General features: G+C 51.4%; 4 protein-coding genes across 4 annotated transcripts; 3 read left to right on the forward strand and 1 right to left on the reverse strand.

Moving 5' to 3' along the window:
* Positions 1-830: 830 nt before the first annotated feature.
* BO85DRAFT_174800 (folliculin domain-containing protein) lies at positions 831-2,785 on the forward strand. The gene is made up of 2 exons (XM_025654310.1): positions 831-971; positions 1,287-2,785. Exons 1-2 carry the CDS (start codon positions 960-962, stop codon positions 2,649-2,651), a joined length of 1,377 nt encoding a protein of 458 aa, XP_025510765.1. The 5' UTR covers positions 831-959; the 3' UTR covers positions 2,652-2,785.
* Positions 2,786-4,256: 1,471 nt separating this feature from the next.
* On the reverse strand, positions 4,257-7,089 carry grc3 (putative RNA processing protein Grc3; the record flags this gene model as incomplete). The annotated part of the gene is made up of 5 exons (XM_025662553.1): positions 4,257-6,006; positions 6,064-6,375; positions 6,425-6,551; positions 6,602-7,001; positions 7,056-7,089. 5 exons carry the CDS (start codon positions 7,087-7,089, stop codon positions 4,417-4,419), a joined length of 2,463 nt encoding a protein of 820 aa, XP_025510766.1. The 3' UTR covers positions 4,257-4,416.
* Positions 7,090-7,168: 79 nt separating this feature from the next.
* BO85DRAFT_430916 (DNA-directed RNA polymerase I subunit RPA34) lies at positions 7,169-8,691 on the forward strand. The gene is made up of 2 exons (XM_025658306.1): positions 7,169-7,636; positions 7,700-8,691. The coding sequence occupies exons 1-2, from the start codon at positions 7,470-7,472 to the stop codon at positions 8,460-8,462; spliced, it is 930 nt and encodes a 309-aa protein (XP_025510767.1). The 5' UTR covers positions 7,169-7,469; the 3' UTR covers positions 8,463-8,691.
* Positions 8,692-10,146: 1,455 nt separating this feature from the next.
* Positions 10,147-14,267, forward strand: atg26 (UDP-glucose:sterol glycosyltransferase; the record flags this gene model as incomplete). The annotated part of the gene is made up of 3 exons (XM_025658859.1): positions 10,147-11,370; positions 11,421-14,000; positions 14,049-14,267. The coding sequence occupies 3 exons, from the start codon at positions 10,147-10,149 to the stop codon at positions 14,265-14,267; spliced, it is 4,023 nt and encodes a 1,340-aa protein (XP_025510768.1).
* Positions 14,268-14,394: the final 127 nt, after the last annotated feature.

The following is a 14,394-nucleotide window of genomic DNA, read 5'->3' on the forward strand; positions in this document are numbered from 1 at the left end:
ACTGGAAGCACAACAGGTTGGTAATCGGATAGTTGCTTGAATTTATTGGATGGTTGGGCTGTCTTTGCCCACTGTTTAGGCAGATCGAGGTCTTTACTACAACCACTGTAAAATAAGTAATTCACTTATCAGCAATAATAAGTAGGGCTTAGTCTACTGTGTGTATGTAGTAGTAGTAGTATAGATGGGAGGGGATGGAACCGGAAAGTACCATACCGAACCATACCAGACGGTAATTACCAACCCGAGCCAGGCCAGCCCCGGCCAGACCCTCTCTTTGCCTCTTCCATTTTCATAACGCAGCCGATGCACCGCTCCACTTCCGGGCTTCTCTTGTTCCCTCCCCCCCCTTCTACTTACCTTTCCGATATCCTTTCCCTCCACTACTACTACAACTTACTACTACTGGCTCATACTACTACTTACTCTTCCCAGTAAAGTCGCTAATCAATGCCTCTTTCTTTCTTTCACTCTCTCCATAGAGTCTGGAGTAAATTTAACTAGTAGACTTCCTACTCGTCCATTCCCTTCTCTCTCTCAGCCACTTAATATATACTCTTATCCTTACCCTCCGTCTCGTCCCTCTCTTCTCTTTTTCTTCTTTCCCTCCTTTCCTTTTTACTTTCCCCCACACCGTCTTTGTTCTGCAAGCTGGTCTTTGCAGCTCCACTGACTCTATTACCACTATTCTAATTACCATTACTACCCCAACGTTGTTGTTCTCGTTGTGGGTGGTTCAATCCAACCTCTCAACCTTCCACTACTACCGTCTGGATCTGGATCTGCACCAGCCATACCCGGTTTCCCTCCCCTCGCCTTCAACTTGCTGGTGGTTATTCTGCGTCATTGCCACGAAACCACCACCACATCGTCACCGTGACTTTTATCTGTGAAAGCATGTATTGCAATAATGCTCTAATATGGTTGCTGGGTTCTGCTAGACCATAACTTTCACGGATATGGATTTCATTGTAAGTGTGGCTTTCTTTTCCTGTCTCTTCCCCCCATGTGCCTCGGTGTGTATGTGCGTATCTTTCGCATCGGTGAATGATGTTGGTGATGTGTGAGCATGACGTGCACTTTCATGTCTCACCGGGGACAATGCGTTTGGGCTTCTTTGCACTGAATTAGGCCTTTTCTTCCTTGCTCGCACCGCGCAATGCGCGCATAATGACCGCGTGCAACATGGCAGGGATCCTGACTCTTGCGCTTGTCCTTTTTCACCCCGTTTCTACACAGTGGATCCCTGTCTGCTTTCTCCAGCTAACATATTCTCCCTCTACTAGCTTTCTTTGACGCATTTCTGCGAGGTGCATGGTCCTACCTCGATCATCTGCTCGCAGGTTCTACCGTTCCCCTGTTCACAATGCTATCCCGACAAATCTGATTCCTCTCCCGACGATACCCCTGCCACCTCTCACGACACCGTTTCATCTCACGGCCTGCAGAGCCGCACGAATAACAAACACACCCCAAACAAACCCTCAGAAAAGAATAACGACTCCTCCGAGAGGTCTCCCAGAATAGAAGACCATCCCTATTTCCTGAAAGGCCAGGCCACGCCGGCTGATACTCAACAAAGACTCAACTTTCTTGGTGGCGCAGACGGCGACACGTGCGCCAGTTGCAGCTTGACTCTCCCTGAAGATGTGAGCAAGCAGCTGCCCCCAGGTGCGCCAGGAACGGCCCGAAGTGACGGTAAAGGGAGGAACGGCAGTCCTGTTTTACGATCTAGAGAGGTAGTCTACTCTTGTGGGACCAGTCACGCCGACCACGATGATACCACACACGACCCGCATGTCCATGCTTCATACCCGGACTCTCTTCATTCGGCCTCTGTTACATCGGACGCCTCCTGTCATACACACATCCTCACCTATCTTTCCTTGCGCGGGCCCCCCAACCCGGCTGATTACGCGCTTCTGCGACGCTCCTCCATTCGAACACTGAGTTGCGAACTCTTGCCCCGCGGTCTTTCCTCGGGCCCTATATGTTTTGGCGATTCTTCTGCAGGCTATACGATAGCTTACATCTTTCGCCTGCCCGACCCCATGGCTCGCGGGAAACGGCGTAGCTATGCCCTTGTCGCATTGGCAGGCAAAGACGCCGGTCGAGCATTCCGTGCCTGTCCTGTGATTTGGCGCGCATTCGGTCGCATTGCCACGGGCATTGTCAACTCGGCGGAGAAATACCAGGAAGAAGAAAAGCGTCGCGATGAACAAAACAACACATCGAATAGACGCGGGAGCAAACAATATACACCTGTTTCTTCTTTCCTCACAGGGCGCGCCCTTGACCCAGACGGACAGCTTCGTCGACCGGGTCAAGTTCGAGCGAGAAACCTTTCGGAAATTGTGGGAAACCAATACATCTTTGCTGAAATACATGCACACTTTGTTGCGCTTCTGCAGCAGTTGGGTACGATGTTTGGAGCCTCGCCCATTTCAGAAGAACGATTCGTGTGCAGCACAGTGCGCGAAGAAGACGCCACTCCTTCACGGAAATCTTCTTTAGTTCCTGGTGGCAAGGAGAAGCCGCAGGATAAGCTTTCGCGCCAATACGAGGACAGCGATCTGGGAATATCTACTTTGGACATCTCCTCGGGGCCCAAGCCGATTCCTATTGCACCTCGCCGACCAGTGATCGCATAGCCTGTGCATCATATTTGCTTACGGCATACCTTAATTGGCTGCATTATCACATTCGGGCCAATCACATGTTCATTTTTTGAAAGCGGAGCATTTCAACCGTTCTCCGCGATTCGACTGTCATTATACATGCAGTCAGCAGTCTCATGTGACAATTACAACCCTCACATGATTGACATCATTTCGGCGTTTACTTCCGGTACATGGACAGGACTTGACATAGACTACGGCATGTTTTTTATTCCCAGAAGGAGGCGGAGTTTCGGCACATTTACAGGAAGCATGGCTTTTTGAGTTTATAATCTCTTTCTATTCCCCCAGAGCGTGGGTAGATAAGCGATTTGCGTTTTGTTCTATTCCGCCTCACCCTTTCGATTCTTTCCGACGTGATTCGGACTGTTTTATTACGACTTCTATTAATCGCCAGAAGCGGACGACTTGACGGACGCTTGTTTTCACATGATTGAATGTCATTACGAGGCAACGAAGGATGCACTTGTGAGGCATTTGGCATGACATGCATGTATGTACTTTTACGGAAAGGGGACTTACTTTATTGGAACTTAATCAAGGACTGTAACTTGAGCCATGATCACCTAATACACAGTAACTGTAGTTCTAGACACCCCCGATAAGATAAAAAACACCGTGTAGAAGAACCTATGTTCCAAGATAGACTAAAACACTAGCTCGAAAGTCTAAGCTTAAAAGTAATAAAAGCTACCACATAATGTACTAGCTAGTAAGCAAACTAACCAACTAACTTAACTCAGCTATTTACCTTCCTACTGTTATCTATCAGCTAATCTTCCTATCTAACTATCTACAGTAAATCAAATCCACAATTATTCAAGCCTTATGGACTTAAAACTTTAAGTGGACGTCTTAACTACTATCATCATCCCATTGATGTGGGCTAGTCTCGGGATTATATAGACCGGTTGAATAGTGAGTATGTTAGTATATAAATGACGCCATCCACTCCACTTCACTTCACTTCACGTGAACCATGACATACATACACATGCAGGGGATTACTTGTTATGTGCGTAAGGCCGGCATTTACTTGGATACAGTATGCAATGCATGCTAATCTACATACTACACACCTACTTTTCAGCGATGAATCTATGCCTGTTGGTTGAGCGGATCGATCTCATGATCTATCGTATTGTTGTTTTGGATTGAGGAAGTGTAGAAGTCTCTGGATATGATAAATGATACAATTGAAGTGACACTGGAATCGAAACTAGTGCATGCGGTAGTAGTAGTAGTAGTAGTAGTAGTAGTAGTAGTAGTAGTAGTAGTAGTAGTAGTAGTAGTAGTAGTAGTAGTAGTAGTAGTACTCTGTGGGTAAGTCTTACCAAATACTCCTTTTTGCTGTGCGTTGTTTGTGTTTACTACTACTACAACGTGCTCATATATAAAACTGGATCTATCATACTATTATACCATCGAAGTAGCATCATACTTACTAGACTACCAACCCCCCTCCTCCTCCTACTACCAACGTCGAGTATCGATTGTAAAAACCGATGCCGTCGGTTATTGATAACATCCGGATATCAGTATGAAGCTACTTGGCTCTAATGTATAATAGACACATCTGGATATCAGTGGGACAGACATATCACTCGCGTACTCAAGCACGTATCATGTGAACTCAGTCAGCTCATGCCAGTATGTATCTATTGCTCCCAAATGAACTTTTCACTGTCTAATAGTATATACATGCAAATCATTTTGAAACGCCAAAGTATGCAAGTTACTACCAATCGCCTTCACTATCGCTTCCAGGGTATGCCTTCTTCCGCAGCTTCCATAAAGATTTCTCGCGTTGTGCTGCTTCTCGTTGCCTGCGGCTGTTGTCTTCAACCACCGTCATCCAGGGCACCTTGCTCGCGCGCCGGATTCTGTCCTTCAATACCTGCTTCTCCGACTCGAGGGTAGCGTCCTCCGCAGCGGCAGCTGCTCCCTTATCCTTCTTGAGTTTCTCGATTAGCTCCCGATGGCGTTTCTCGGCGGCACGGGCGGCGTAATAGTCCTCGCTGATGGCCCAGTTGGGATTGTCCAGAAGACCACGCACAAGGACGATGCTGTGACCCTGCTCGAGAACGCCACGGAGAGTCGATCCAGTGACGGGAGTGACCAGTTCCAGCTGGTGGGAGGCGACGTTCACGGAGCGGACAAGAGCCAGGCCCAAGCAGTGCGAGACTTTCGGGTCCAGGGGGTTGCTGCTTCCTGCTCCCACGAAGAGGTAAGGTAGGTCCTCGTTTGGTGTCCGGGTGATGCTGGATTCGATGGTCGATGTCCCGGCGATGGGAACAGCATCGGCGGAGTCTTGCATGTCGACATCGTGGTCTCCATCTGTTTCGGCGTTGGCGTTGTTCGCGAACATTGGTCCACTGTTCTGGCCTAGGATGGCGTTGGGGGACTCAACAGCCACGACAGCGACGATCGACCCGTCTAGAACCTCATGGAGCAGATCGGGATGGATCTCGGTGCCCATGACCATGATACCCTGGATGCCCTGTTGCGGTCCCGAGTAGTGGACACGGAATGGCTTCGTGCGAGACAGTGGTTGGTCAAGCCATAGTGAGTTGTCGATGCCGTTTGGACGCGACATATGGAAATACGACTGCATTTGCATTGAGCGGAGCTGTGCGCTCGACCTGCTGACGAAGTCGGTGGGCTGGGATGGGAGGATTGTCAGAGGGATCTTGGCCTGGTAAGCTGCCTGGCCCAGAGGCTGGACAACCTCCGTCGGTCCCTTTTCGCTCATATATACAACATCGGAAAGACCAAGCGATCTGACCAGCCAGGTGGCAACTTCCAGACCCAAGCCGAAGATCCAGCCGGGGTAGTTGATGATGAGAGGACATTGGGGGTAGCTCGCTTGAAGAGCCCGGTAGCGCTCCATGAGATCCATGGCGGCAAGGACGTAGTGATCGGGGTCTTCTTTGGGTGATGTAGCTCCAATGTGATGGCTTCGAACTATCGTGCCGTCACGAGAACCATCCAAAGATGGGTGGGAAAAGGGAGGACCAAAGACAGGTGAACGGAGATGGGCCAGATAAACTTGCCCCATCGGAGCAAATTCCGGCTGACCAGGGTCCAAGTCCAGGAACGCAACCCCATCAGTGTTATAGTAGTTGGTCTCTGTCTGCGGGGCCGGGCTGAGAAGGTGGTTCAACAGATAGCGACTGAACGTAGACTTTCCTGATCCCTTCGGTCCGCAGATGAGAGTCTTCAGCCGCCCACCACGCTGGGAGAGGGATTTGATAGCAGAGCTCCATTGTTTCTCGAGATGAAGCGGCCTCAGGTGGCGTTTGAGGGAATCATCCGCAGAAGTATATAGCTGTACGGCACTTAGTCACGATACAGGCGACGAAAGACAGTCCAGGTATAGACTTACCATTGAGAACGTTCTCTTGGTGGACTGAGGAGTGCCCTTGAGAGTGAGCTTGTCCGCCGTAGTATTCTTGCCGTTCCATATCCGCTGATACAAAGGCGAGAGTTCCTTGAGACGGTAGATCCCACTGTGGCATGACTTGAACTCCACCTCTGCCTCGCCATTGACCCCGGAAACGCATTTTATTACAGGCAGCGAGTGCGTGGAAGGCGCGTAGACCCGATACACCTGGGATGAGGGGTGCAATTTCGCTCCCATCAAACTGACCACGCCTCGCTTGACCCAAAGATCGTAGTGACCGATCATGACCAAGCTCTATAGGAAAAGTCAGCACTGCGCATATACAACGGCTGGACATGCATACCATCTTCTCCTTTATGCGGACACACAGCCTATGTTCATCACTGTAGACTATGCTGTTCTTGTTCAAGCGCGCTTTCGACAGGGGGAATTCCTGGACCTGGACCGCAGTGTCCGCAGGTGACTCGTACCTAGATCCCATTAGCACTGGGCCTGAACCGTACTGCAAAGCAAAAATTACCCCTCCTCGTCATTCTGAATAGGCTCGAGCCCAATGACACCGGTATTCTCTACAACGATTTCTGGCTCTTCCGACTCCTCGTCCGAAGGCGCCTGATCCTCGACATCCTTCGATGTGTCATGCTCGGGTACTTTCTTGGAGGTCTTAGGAGGCTGATCGTTGCGCGCTTTCGGCGTAGGCTTCTCAGCCTTCGATTGTTCTTCCTTTCGCCTTGATGATCGCCTCGTTTGGACTCGGTTCTCTTCGGTTGCGGCTGGGACGACAGGCTCGTCCAGTGAGCGGCGCGCTCTCTTAGGTGGCGGTTCTACCACTGGTTCAGCGACAGGGGGCTTGACAGCAGCTGCGGTGGCCTGCGCCTGCTGCTGCCGTGCTTTGCGGGCCGCGAAAGCGCTGACCGGGGCTTAAAGATGGGAATGTCAGCGATAATTCCTGGTACAAGGGCGGTTGAACTTACCTGCAGCCTGCGCCTTTTCAGCTTTGCGCTTCATGATACTCGCAGACAGTTCAATTTCTCCCAAAACAGCGTCGTTGCGGAGAATCGAGTGCTGGGCGGCGGGACTACCAAAAAGGTGAATATTTGAGGCCGCGGACTTTCAGGTGGTCCGTGCTCCGCGGAGCAGAAAAAAAGGTTATCGCTCAAAAGTTCCGGATCGGCTTCTCCCAACTCGCAGTGACTCGCGCTTTGCGCTATACCCAGGATTTTCTTCTACGACGTGCTTTATACTCCGCTGGGACTTTCCGCGTTGATATAGTATACTCTAGCGGTACAAATTAGGCACACGTGCGATCACCGGCGCTCCGCATCGCAAGTTCGGAGCTGCTTTCCCCTCGAATTTCCGCATACGAAAGGGACCGTCGATAAGTCACAATGGCACCCAAATCGAACAAGAAAGCTGTGGAGGAACGGGAGCCTACTCCTATGAGCACATCGTCTGCTGGCGAATCTTCCAGCTCCGAGGTTGAGTCGACCCAGAGCGGAAGCGATAGTGACAGCGATTCCAGCACTTCTTCCAACGAGAAGACTTCTACCCAGAAGTAGGTCTTCTCTCAATTGACTCACATGAAGCTATGTCAGTGATTAACGATGTGCTCGAATAGGACCTCCCGTAATGTATCTCTAGCAGCACCCCAACCTTACAAAGCCCCCTCCGGATTCAAGTCCTTGAAACAACAAGCACCACCGAAGTCCAGTGTCTCCTCTCTCCTGTCCGATCTTCGCGGCAAGCAAGTCTACCACATTACGGCGCCAGACTACCTTCCTCTCTCCAAGGTTGAGGAAGTCTCGTTGGCCAAGATCATGCAGGGCAAGCCGGTCCTGAAACACAAGGGTGTGCAATACGGAATTCCGGTGGAAAGCTTTGCGCAACCCGACCTGGGTGGAAAGACGCTCCACCTGTACGACTCGAAGACCAAGACCTACTACAGCACCGCCGCCAGCAATATCCCCAGCTACCATATCCAAGAGATGCTCGACATTCCCGAGGTCAGCGATGAGACCGTCGCGCAAGCTGTACAGGAGCAGATCAAGCCCCCGAGGAAACACCCCAAACATCTGAAGATGCGTTTTCACCCCGTAGGAAGTGGCGTGGAACCCCCTGAGACCCTCGGATCCAGTTCGGAGGAGTCGGAAGACGAGAAGCCTACATTCAAGGTCCCCAAATCGCTGGAGAAGGAGCGGGATGAGAGAAAGCGCAAGAACCACCCTACTGAGGCGGATGGCAGCCAGGCCGACGCTGGTGATGTGCCTCGTAAGAAGTCCAGAAAGTTCGCTCAGGAGGGAGGTGACGGCGAGGACAAGAAGAAGAAGTCCAGCAAGAGCCGGGAGGAGAAGAAGCGCAAGAAGTCCGAGAAGTCTACCTGAAGTGCTTGATGATATTTCTTCTTTTCCTTCTTCCTTATCATCTTTTTCTTTTCATCAAAAGTTGGCAATACTAGATGGGATGTGTTTTTGCTTTTACTCTTCCGGCGTGTGGGGAGTGATTTCTGACGAGCCCGCTGAATTCTACGTTGCATGCCAGCCATGGGGTGTGTTCGATTGTACATAAGTCTAGAGTTTAAATCTCATGCATAGAACTCGAGTAGTGAGTGGTCCATTGCTTCGAGCAACTCTGTACTCTGTACCGTGCCCAACCTTGCAGGTGCAACGGGCTAGAAGGATTAACGGGCGGACGTTGGCCCGGATGAAGCCGTCTCACTAGCACGGGCTGCCTATCCAGCCATCCCGAGAGCTGCGACGAGGTCAGGCGCTTTTCGTGCTCGAGCAGTAGGACAGCACCGTGGTCCTAATTGGAATTCGTACTTGATAACAGTAATATCGGGGAGGTCCACGAGTTCCTGAACATCAGACAGTGACTATGCTGGCATAACATCTCGGTGGGTTCGACTAGACTGGTTTGATAGACAGAAGAAAGAGTAGACCAGCGGATGAAGTGGAAGAAAGGCCCACCAGAGGCATTTAGTGTCGATCAACCCCGGGCTCTGTTTCGACCAAGGCTGCTCGGCGTGGCCACTAGGTCCCCGTTCTGGAGCCTCGTGGATCGGGAGGGTGTCTGTCAGGCTACTACGTACTAGACTAGTAGTAGTATCCGGGTAGATCGCCCTCTACACCGTATTGTGCTGGGACACATCAGTGCCTCCTGATCGAATAGAAGAAGCATAGAATATCCTGGTTTCTCTCGGATTCCCAGGGTTCCCCTTGCGCCTGCACCGCCGCGACGGTGAGTCGGTATTGTTACCGACTATTACCACCTCCCCAATAATTAGCTAATGACACCATCCTATCAGCGTCGATCTTTGACTGGCTGCGGGCCCTACCGCAATCACATGTGATGCTTGTGATTGGACAAGTAGATACTCAGGCGGACAGCTGATACGGGCAAGTGACGCCAGACACCCCAAATCAGTCGTTGGCTCATCTTTCTACTTTACTTACTATTATTCCATTCATCCCATTCCATGTTGCTCTGCTTCTGCATCGCACAGGCTGCTGGCTCGACCGCTTAAGCCTGCCTCGCTCCTTATTTAATTTTTTCTGCCTTCTCGTGCCATGTCTTAGTCTTTCTCTCTCTTCCGGCCATGGTTCGCACGCCCCAGTCTCTCTTGCTTTGACGGTTCTCATTGTCCGGAACCGTACCGTTACTCCAACGGTGCTTATCACCTTCCCAGCTGTGTGTGGACGCTGTGGGTGTCACATTTCCTTCCTCGTTGCTTTTTCTTCTTCCTATGCCCGATCGAGCTGGATCTAAGCTAATATGTTTGATCATCGGCCCTTAGTCGAGTACCTATTCGTCCACGGTCCTAACGTGACTTGAACCTACTGACTTACCTTGAACCGTCAAGCCCGGATCACACTTCAGCGCTGTCATCTGCCCGAGTCTCCCTGGGTTCTGTCGTAACAACTACTTCCTTTGAACCCTGTTCATTCCCGCTCGCTTTGTCCTACACTTTCTTCCTATGTACCGAAAATGCGACCCTTTATAGATGACGCAAAGCGGCGGGTGGACCGTAGGCTCAGCGCAAGCAGGCAGTCCATATCGAATAGCCGCATGTTCGCCAGTGTTCTTCCCGAACGTTTAAGAGAAGATGATGACTCGCAGGTGGATTTCAGTGCTCCCCCAGGCGGTATGGGGCCTCGAGAAGGTCATATGCAGTACATGCACCAGTCTATATTCGGCATGATTGCTGCGGTGGGCTCGAGATCTGGTTTTCATGCGCAGTTTGACGAGTCGAGTGATAGTGAAGGAGAGGACGAGAACCGTGTCCGCAAAGATGCTCAGAACTTGTCTGCTACCGCTGGTGCACTGCCAATTAGGAGCGGGAATGAATCGCCGCGATTATCTCCCAAGCCGCAGAGCCCGAACCCGGAGCGCGGTCGTCGCCATCGACGAACAATATCCGATAATAAGTTATTGCGCCCGTTCAAGATCAACTCAAGGCAGAACAAAGGTCAGGAACCGGCTGTACAGTCCGAGCCCCCGACGGGTGATGAAATGTCTCGAGCCTCCACTCCCAAACGACCTCGCAGTGCTACTCCTAGGGCAGCCCCCGTCCTTAGTCGCATGGTAGAAGCACGGGCTCTGTTGGACACAGAGGACTCGACTAAAGGCGCTCCGTCTACTACGGATGAAACTCGTGACGAGAGTGGGAAACAGTCATCCGCATCAGCACTTTCATTACGGCTCAAGGAGATGTTCGGTTTTGAGGCGCCGGAAAAGGTGCTTGTTGAGTACGCATGCTCCTTTTTGCAAAGCATGCTCTTGCAGGGGTACATGTATGTCACAGAAGGACACATCTGCTTCTACGCCTACCTTCCTCGGAAGTCCACCGTCGCCATCAAGTCCGGATACGTCTACAAACGTGGCCGGAAGAATCCCAAATACAATCGGTATTGGTTCTCGCTGAAAGGGGATGTTCTCTCATACTATGCAGACCCGTCGAAACTCTACTTTCCCAGCGGCCATGTAGATCTTCGTTACGGGATTTCGGCTTCTTTGGCTGAGCCAAAAGACAAAGGGCGAGAAGTTAAAGACTTCCAGGTCACCACGGACCAGCGAACATACTACTTCAGAGCCGATAGTTCCTCGAGCGCCAAGGAGTGGGTCAAGGCTCTGCAGAAGGTCATATTTCGCACTCACAACGACAAGGGCAGTGTCAAGATCTCCTTCCCTATCGAGAGTGTCATCGATATCGAAGAGAGCCCCATGGTAGACTTTGCGGAAACCTTTAAAATCCGCGTGGTGGAGAGTGAGGAAACCTACGCCATCGATGAGGTACGTGCCCGACTTTTGGCCTTCTATGCGCACTGCTGACTATACTGTAGTACTATTTCACGTTCTTCAATGACGGCCAGGATGCATTTAACTTTCTAAGAGGTCTCGTTGCGGACACGCCTATGAAGCGGTCGCAACAGACCTTATCACCACAGCCTGAGCAGACGTCTCGCTCTCGCCGTACTCGGGCCTCCCAGAATAGGTGGTCGATCACCAGCGGGACAAGCCAATCTCGGGGCATTGGAAAGTCCGGCAATCGACGACGAAGCGCAAGCACAGGGCAGTTTAGTTTCGGGCATGATGCCTTGAGCATGTCTCCGCCTATGAGACAGCAGGACTCATCTCTGTCCTTCGGAAACTCCTTTGAGCAGGCAACTGAGGCATCTGGTATTCTGCAGTCCATGACAGATACCACCGAATCTGCCAGCCAGATATTGAATCGAAGCGATGTTTTCCAGTCGCCTACCATTCGTACAATGAGACGAGGCCCTTCGGGCGCAGAGAAGACTGTTCGTCGGCACTCGGATGAGACAGCGCGGTCGGTGCATACGACCAGGAATGGACCTGAGATACAGTATGCGGTGAGTGAGTCCGACCGTGATACTCAGACTCCTACTGGACTTCACCCTTCCACTTCGGCCCTAAATGAGCTTGCTCGGGCTGGGGTGTATCCTTTGCAGCGCGCAGCAGGATTTGCCGAGTACTTGAAGACACGATCGAAGCAGATGAGCAACTTGCTGGCGAGTGAATCTATGGGCTACCTCGAGAAGGTTTCTGGGATGTGGGCTGGTGGCGGCAAGCATTACGGAGAATCCGAGAATATACTCGCGGATGACCAGGCGGTTGATCCCGAAGACCTCGAGGCTGGTTGCAAAGACGGTGACCGATTTCGTGAACACTTTGCCCTTCCACCAAGTGAGAAGTTGCAGGCATCGTACTTTGCGTGGCTACATCGGATGATCCCACTATACGGCAAGATCTATATTAGCCAGAAAAAGCTGTGCTTTCGCAGTCTTATGCCCGGGACTCGTACGAAGATGATCCTTCCGCTTAAGGATGTCGAAAATGTGGACAAGGAAAAAGGGTTCAACTTTGGCCGCCATGGGCTTGTTGTCGTCATTCGAGGCCACGAAGAGTTATTTTTCGAGTTTGGCACAGCTGAGATCCGAGATGATTGCGCTGTCACGCTGCACAAAGGTCTTGAGTCTACGAAATTCTTGATGGCGTCCGGACTACTTGCAGAGTGCGAGGAGAAGGATGAGTCTGAATCGGCCAGAGCAGAGCACCGTTTACTACAGGAGGCCAGGTTGGACATCACTGGTATGCAGAGTTCCCGCTCGGCGATGACTGAGTCCAACGAATTGCATCCCATCTTTGATGACCCTCGCGCCTCCATCATCAACTTCAAGCCCACCGAATCTTTGAGGATTACGTGTCTTACAATAGGTTCCCGTGGTGACGTTCAACCGTACATTGCCTTGTGTAAGGGTCTTCTTGCCGAAGGGCATAGGCCCAAGATTGCAACTCACGCGGAGTTTGAACCTTGGGTGAGAAAGCATGGCATTGACTTTGCGCTCGTTGATGGAGACCCGGCAGAACTTATGCGGATATGTGTAGAGAACGGAATGTTCACCTACTCGTTCTTCAAAGAAGCAACAGCGAAGTTCCGGGGCTGGATTGACGATTTGCTGTCCTCTGCGTGGAAAGCTTGCCAGGACACCGACCTCCTCATTGAATCCCCGAGCGCAATGGCCGGAATACACATCGCCGAGGCGCTCCGGATTCCGTATTTCCGCGCCTTTACAATGCCTTGGTCAAGAACCCGGGCATATCCTCATGCATTTGCGGTTCCTGAGCACAAGATGGGCGGTGCATACAACTACATCACCTACGTCATGTTCGACAACGTCTTCTGGAAATCGGTTGCAGGTCAGGTAAACCGCTGGCGGAAGAAAGAGCTGGGCTTGAAGGCCACCGGTCTGGATAAGATGCAGCCGAATAAGGTTCCATTCCTCTACAACTACTCGCCCACCGTGGTGCCGCCACCGTTGGATTATCCGGACTGGATTCGCATAACCGGGTACTGGTTTCTTAGTGAGGGTTCTGACTGGACCCCTCCAGCGGAACTGGTTGACTTTATCCAACGTGCTCGCAAGGATGACAAGAAGGTTGTTTATATTGGGTTCGGGTCAATTGTTGTGTCCGATCCTTCCGCTCTCACACGCACCGTCATCGAATCTGTCCAGAAGGCCGATGTCCGCTGCATCCTGTCCAAGGGTTGGTCAGATCGTCTAGGAGACCCGGCTAGTGCCAAGTCAGAGGTCCCTCTGCCGCCGGAAATCATCCAGATTCAATCGGCACCCCATGACTGGCTCTTCTCGCAGATCGATGCCGCCGCGCACCATGGCGGCGCTGGAACTACTGGGGCAAGTCTGCGTGCCGGTGTTCCTACCATTGTCAAGCCGTTCTTTGGCGACCAATTCTTCTTTGGAACGCGAGTTGAAGACTTGGGCGTGGGCATCTGTTTGAAGAAGCTGAACGTGACGATGTTCTCTCGGGCTTTGTGGGAGGCTACCCATGACGAGCGCATGATCGTCAAAGCCCACAAATTAGGAGCGCAAATTCGAAGTGTAAGTCGTATGTAATCTAGTCATATTGCCCTGCTAATGATTGAACAGGAGGATGGGGTGGATACGGCTATTCAAGCGATCTACCGTGATTTGGAGTACGCCAAAACCCTGGCTCAAGCGCGCTCCAATGTATCGTCGACGCCGTTCTCGCCCACACCTTCGGCGAAGACGGTGGCAGAACAGGAAGCGGACGAGGACGTACCCGAGGAGGAGTGGACGATTGTCGAGGACGATACCGAGTTGGACATGAGGCCGACTGTCGCCTGATGTGGATACTATGATAGCGTGTTGACGGACTCGAAGCGAAGCATGAACTGCTAGGTGACGAGATGTTTCCGTCGTATGACTTACGAATTGTGGCATTTGCTCTGTTCGATGATATATGGTTTTAATA

Source organism: Aspergillus piperis, assembly GCF_003184755.1.
Source record: "Aspergillus piperis CBS 112811 unplaced genomic scaffold BO85scaffold_28, whole genome shotgun sequence".
In the NCBI taxonomy this organism is placed as follows: domain Eukaryota; kingdom Fungi; phylum Ascomycota; class Eurotiomycetes; order Eurotiales; family Aspergillaceae; genus Aspergillus; species Aspergillus piperis.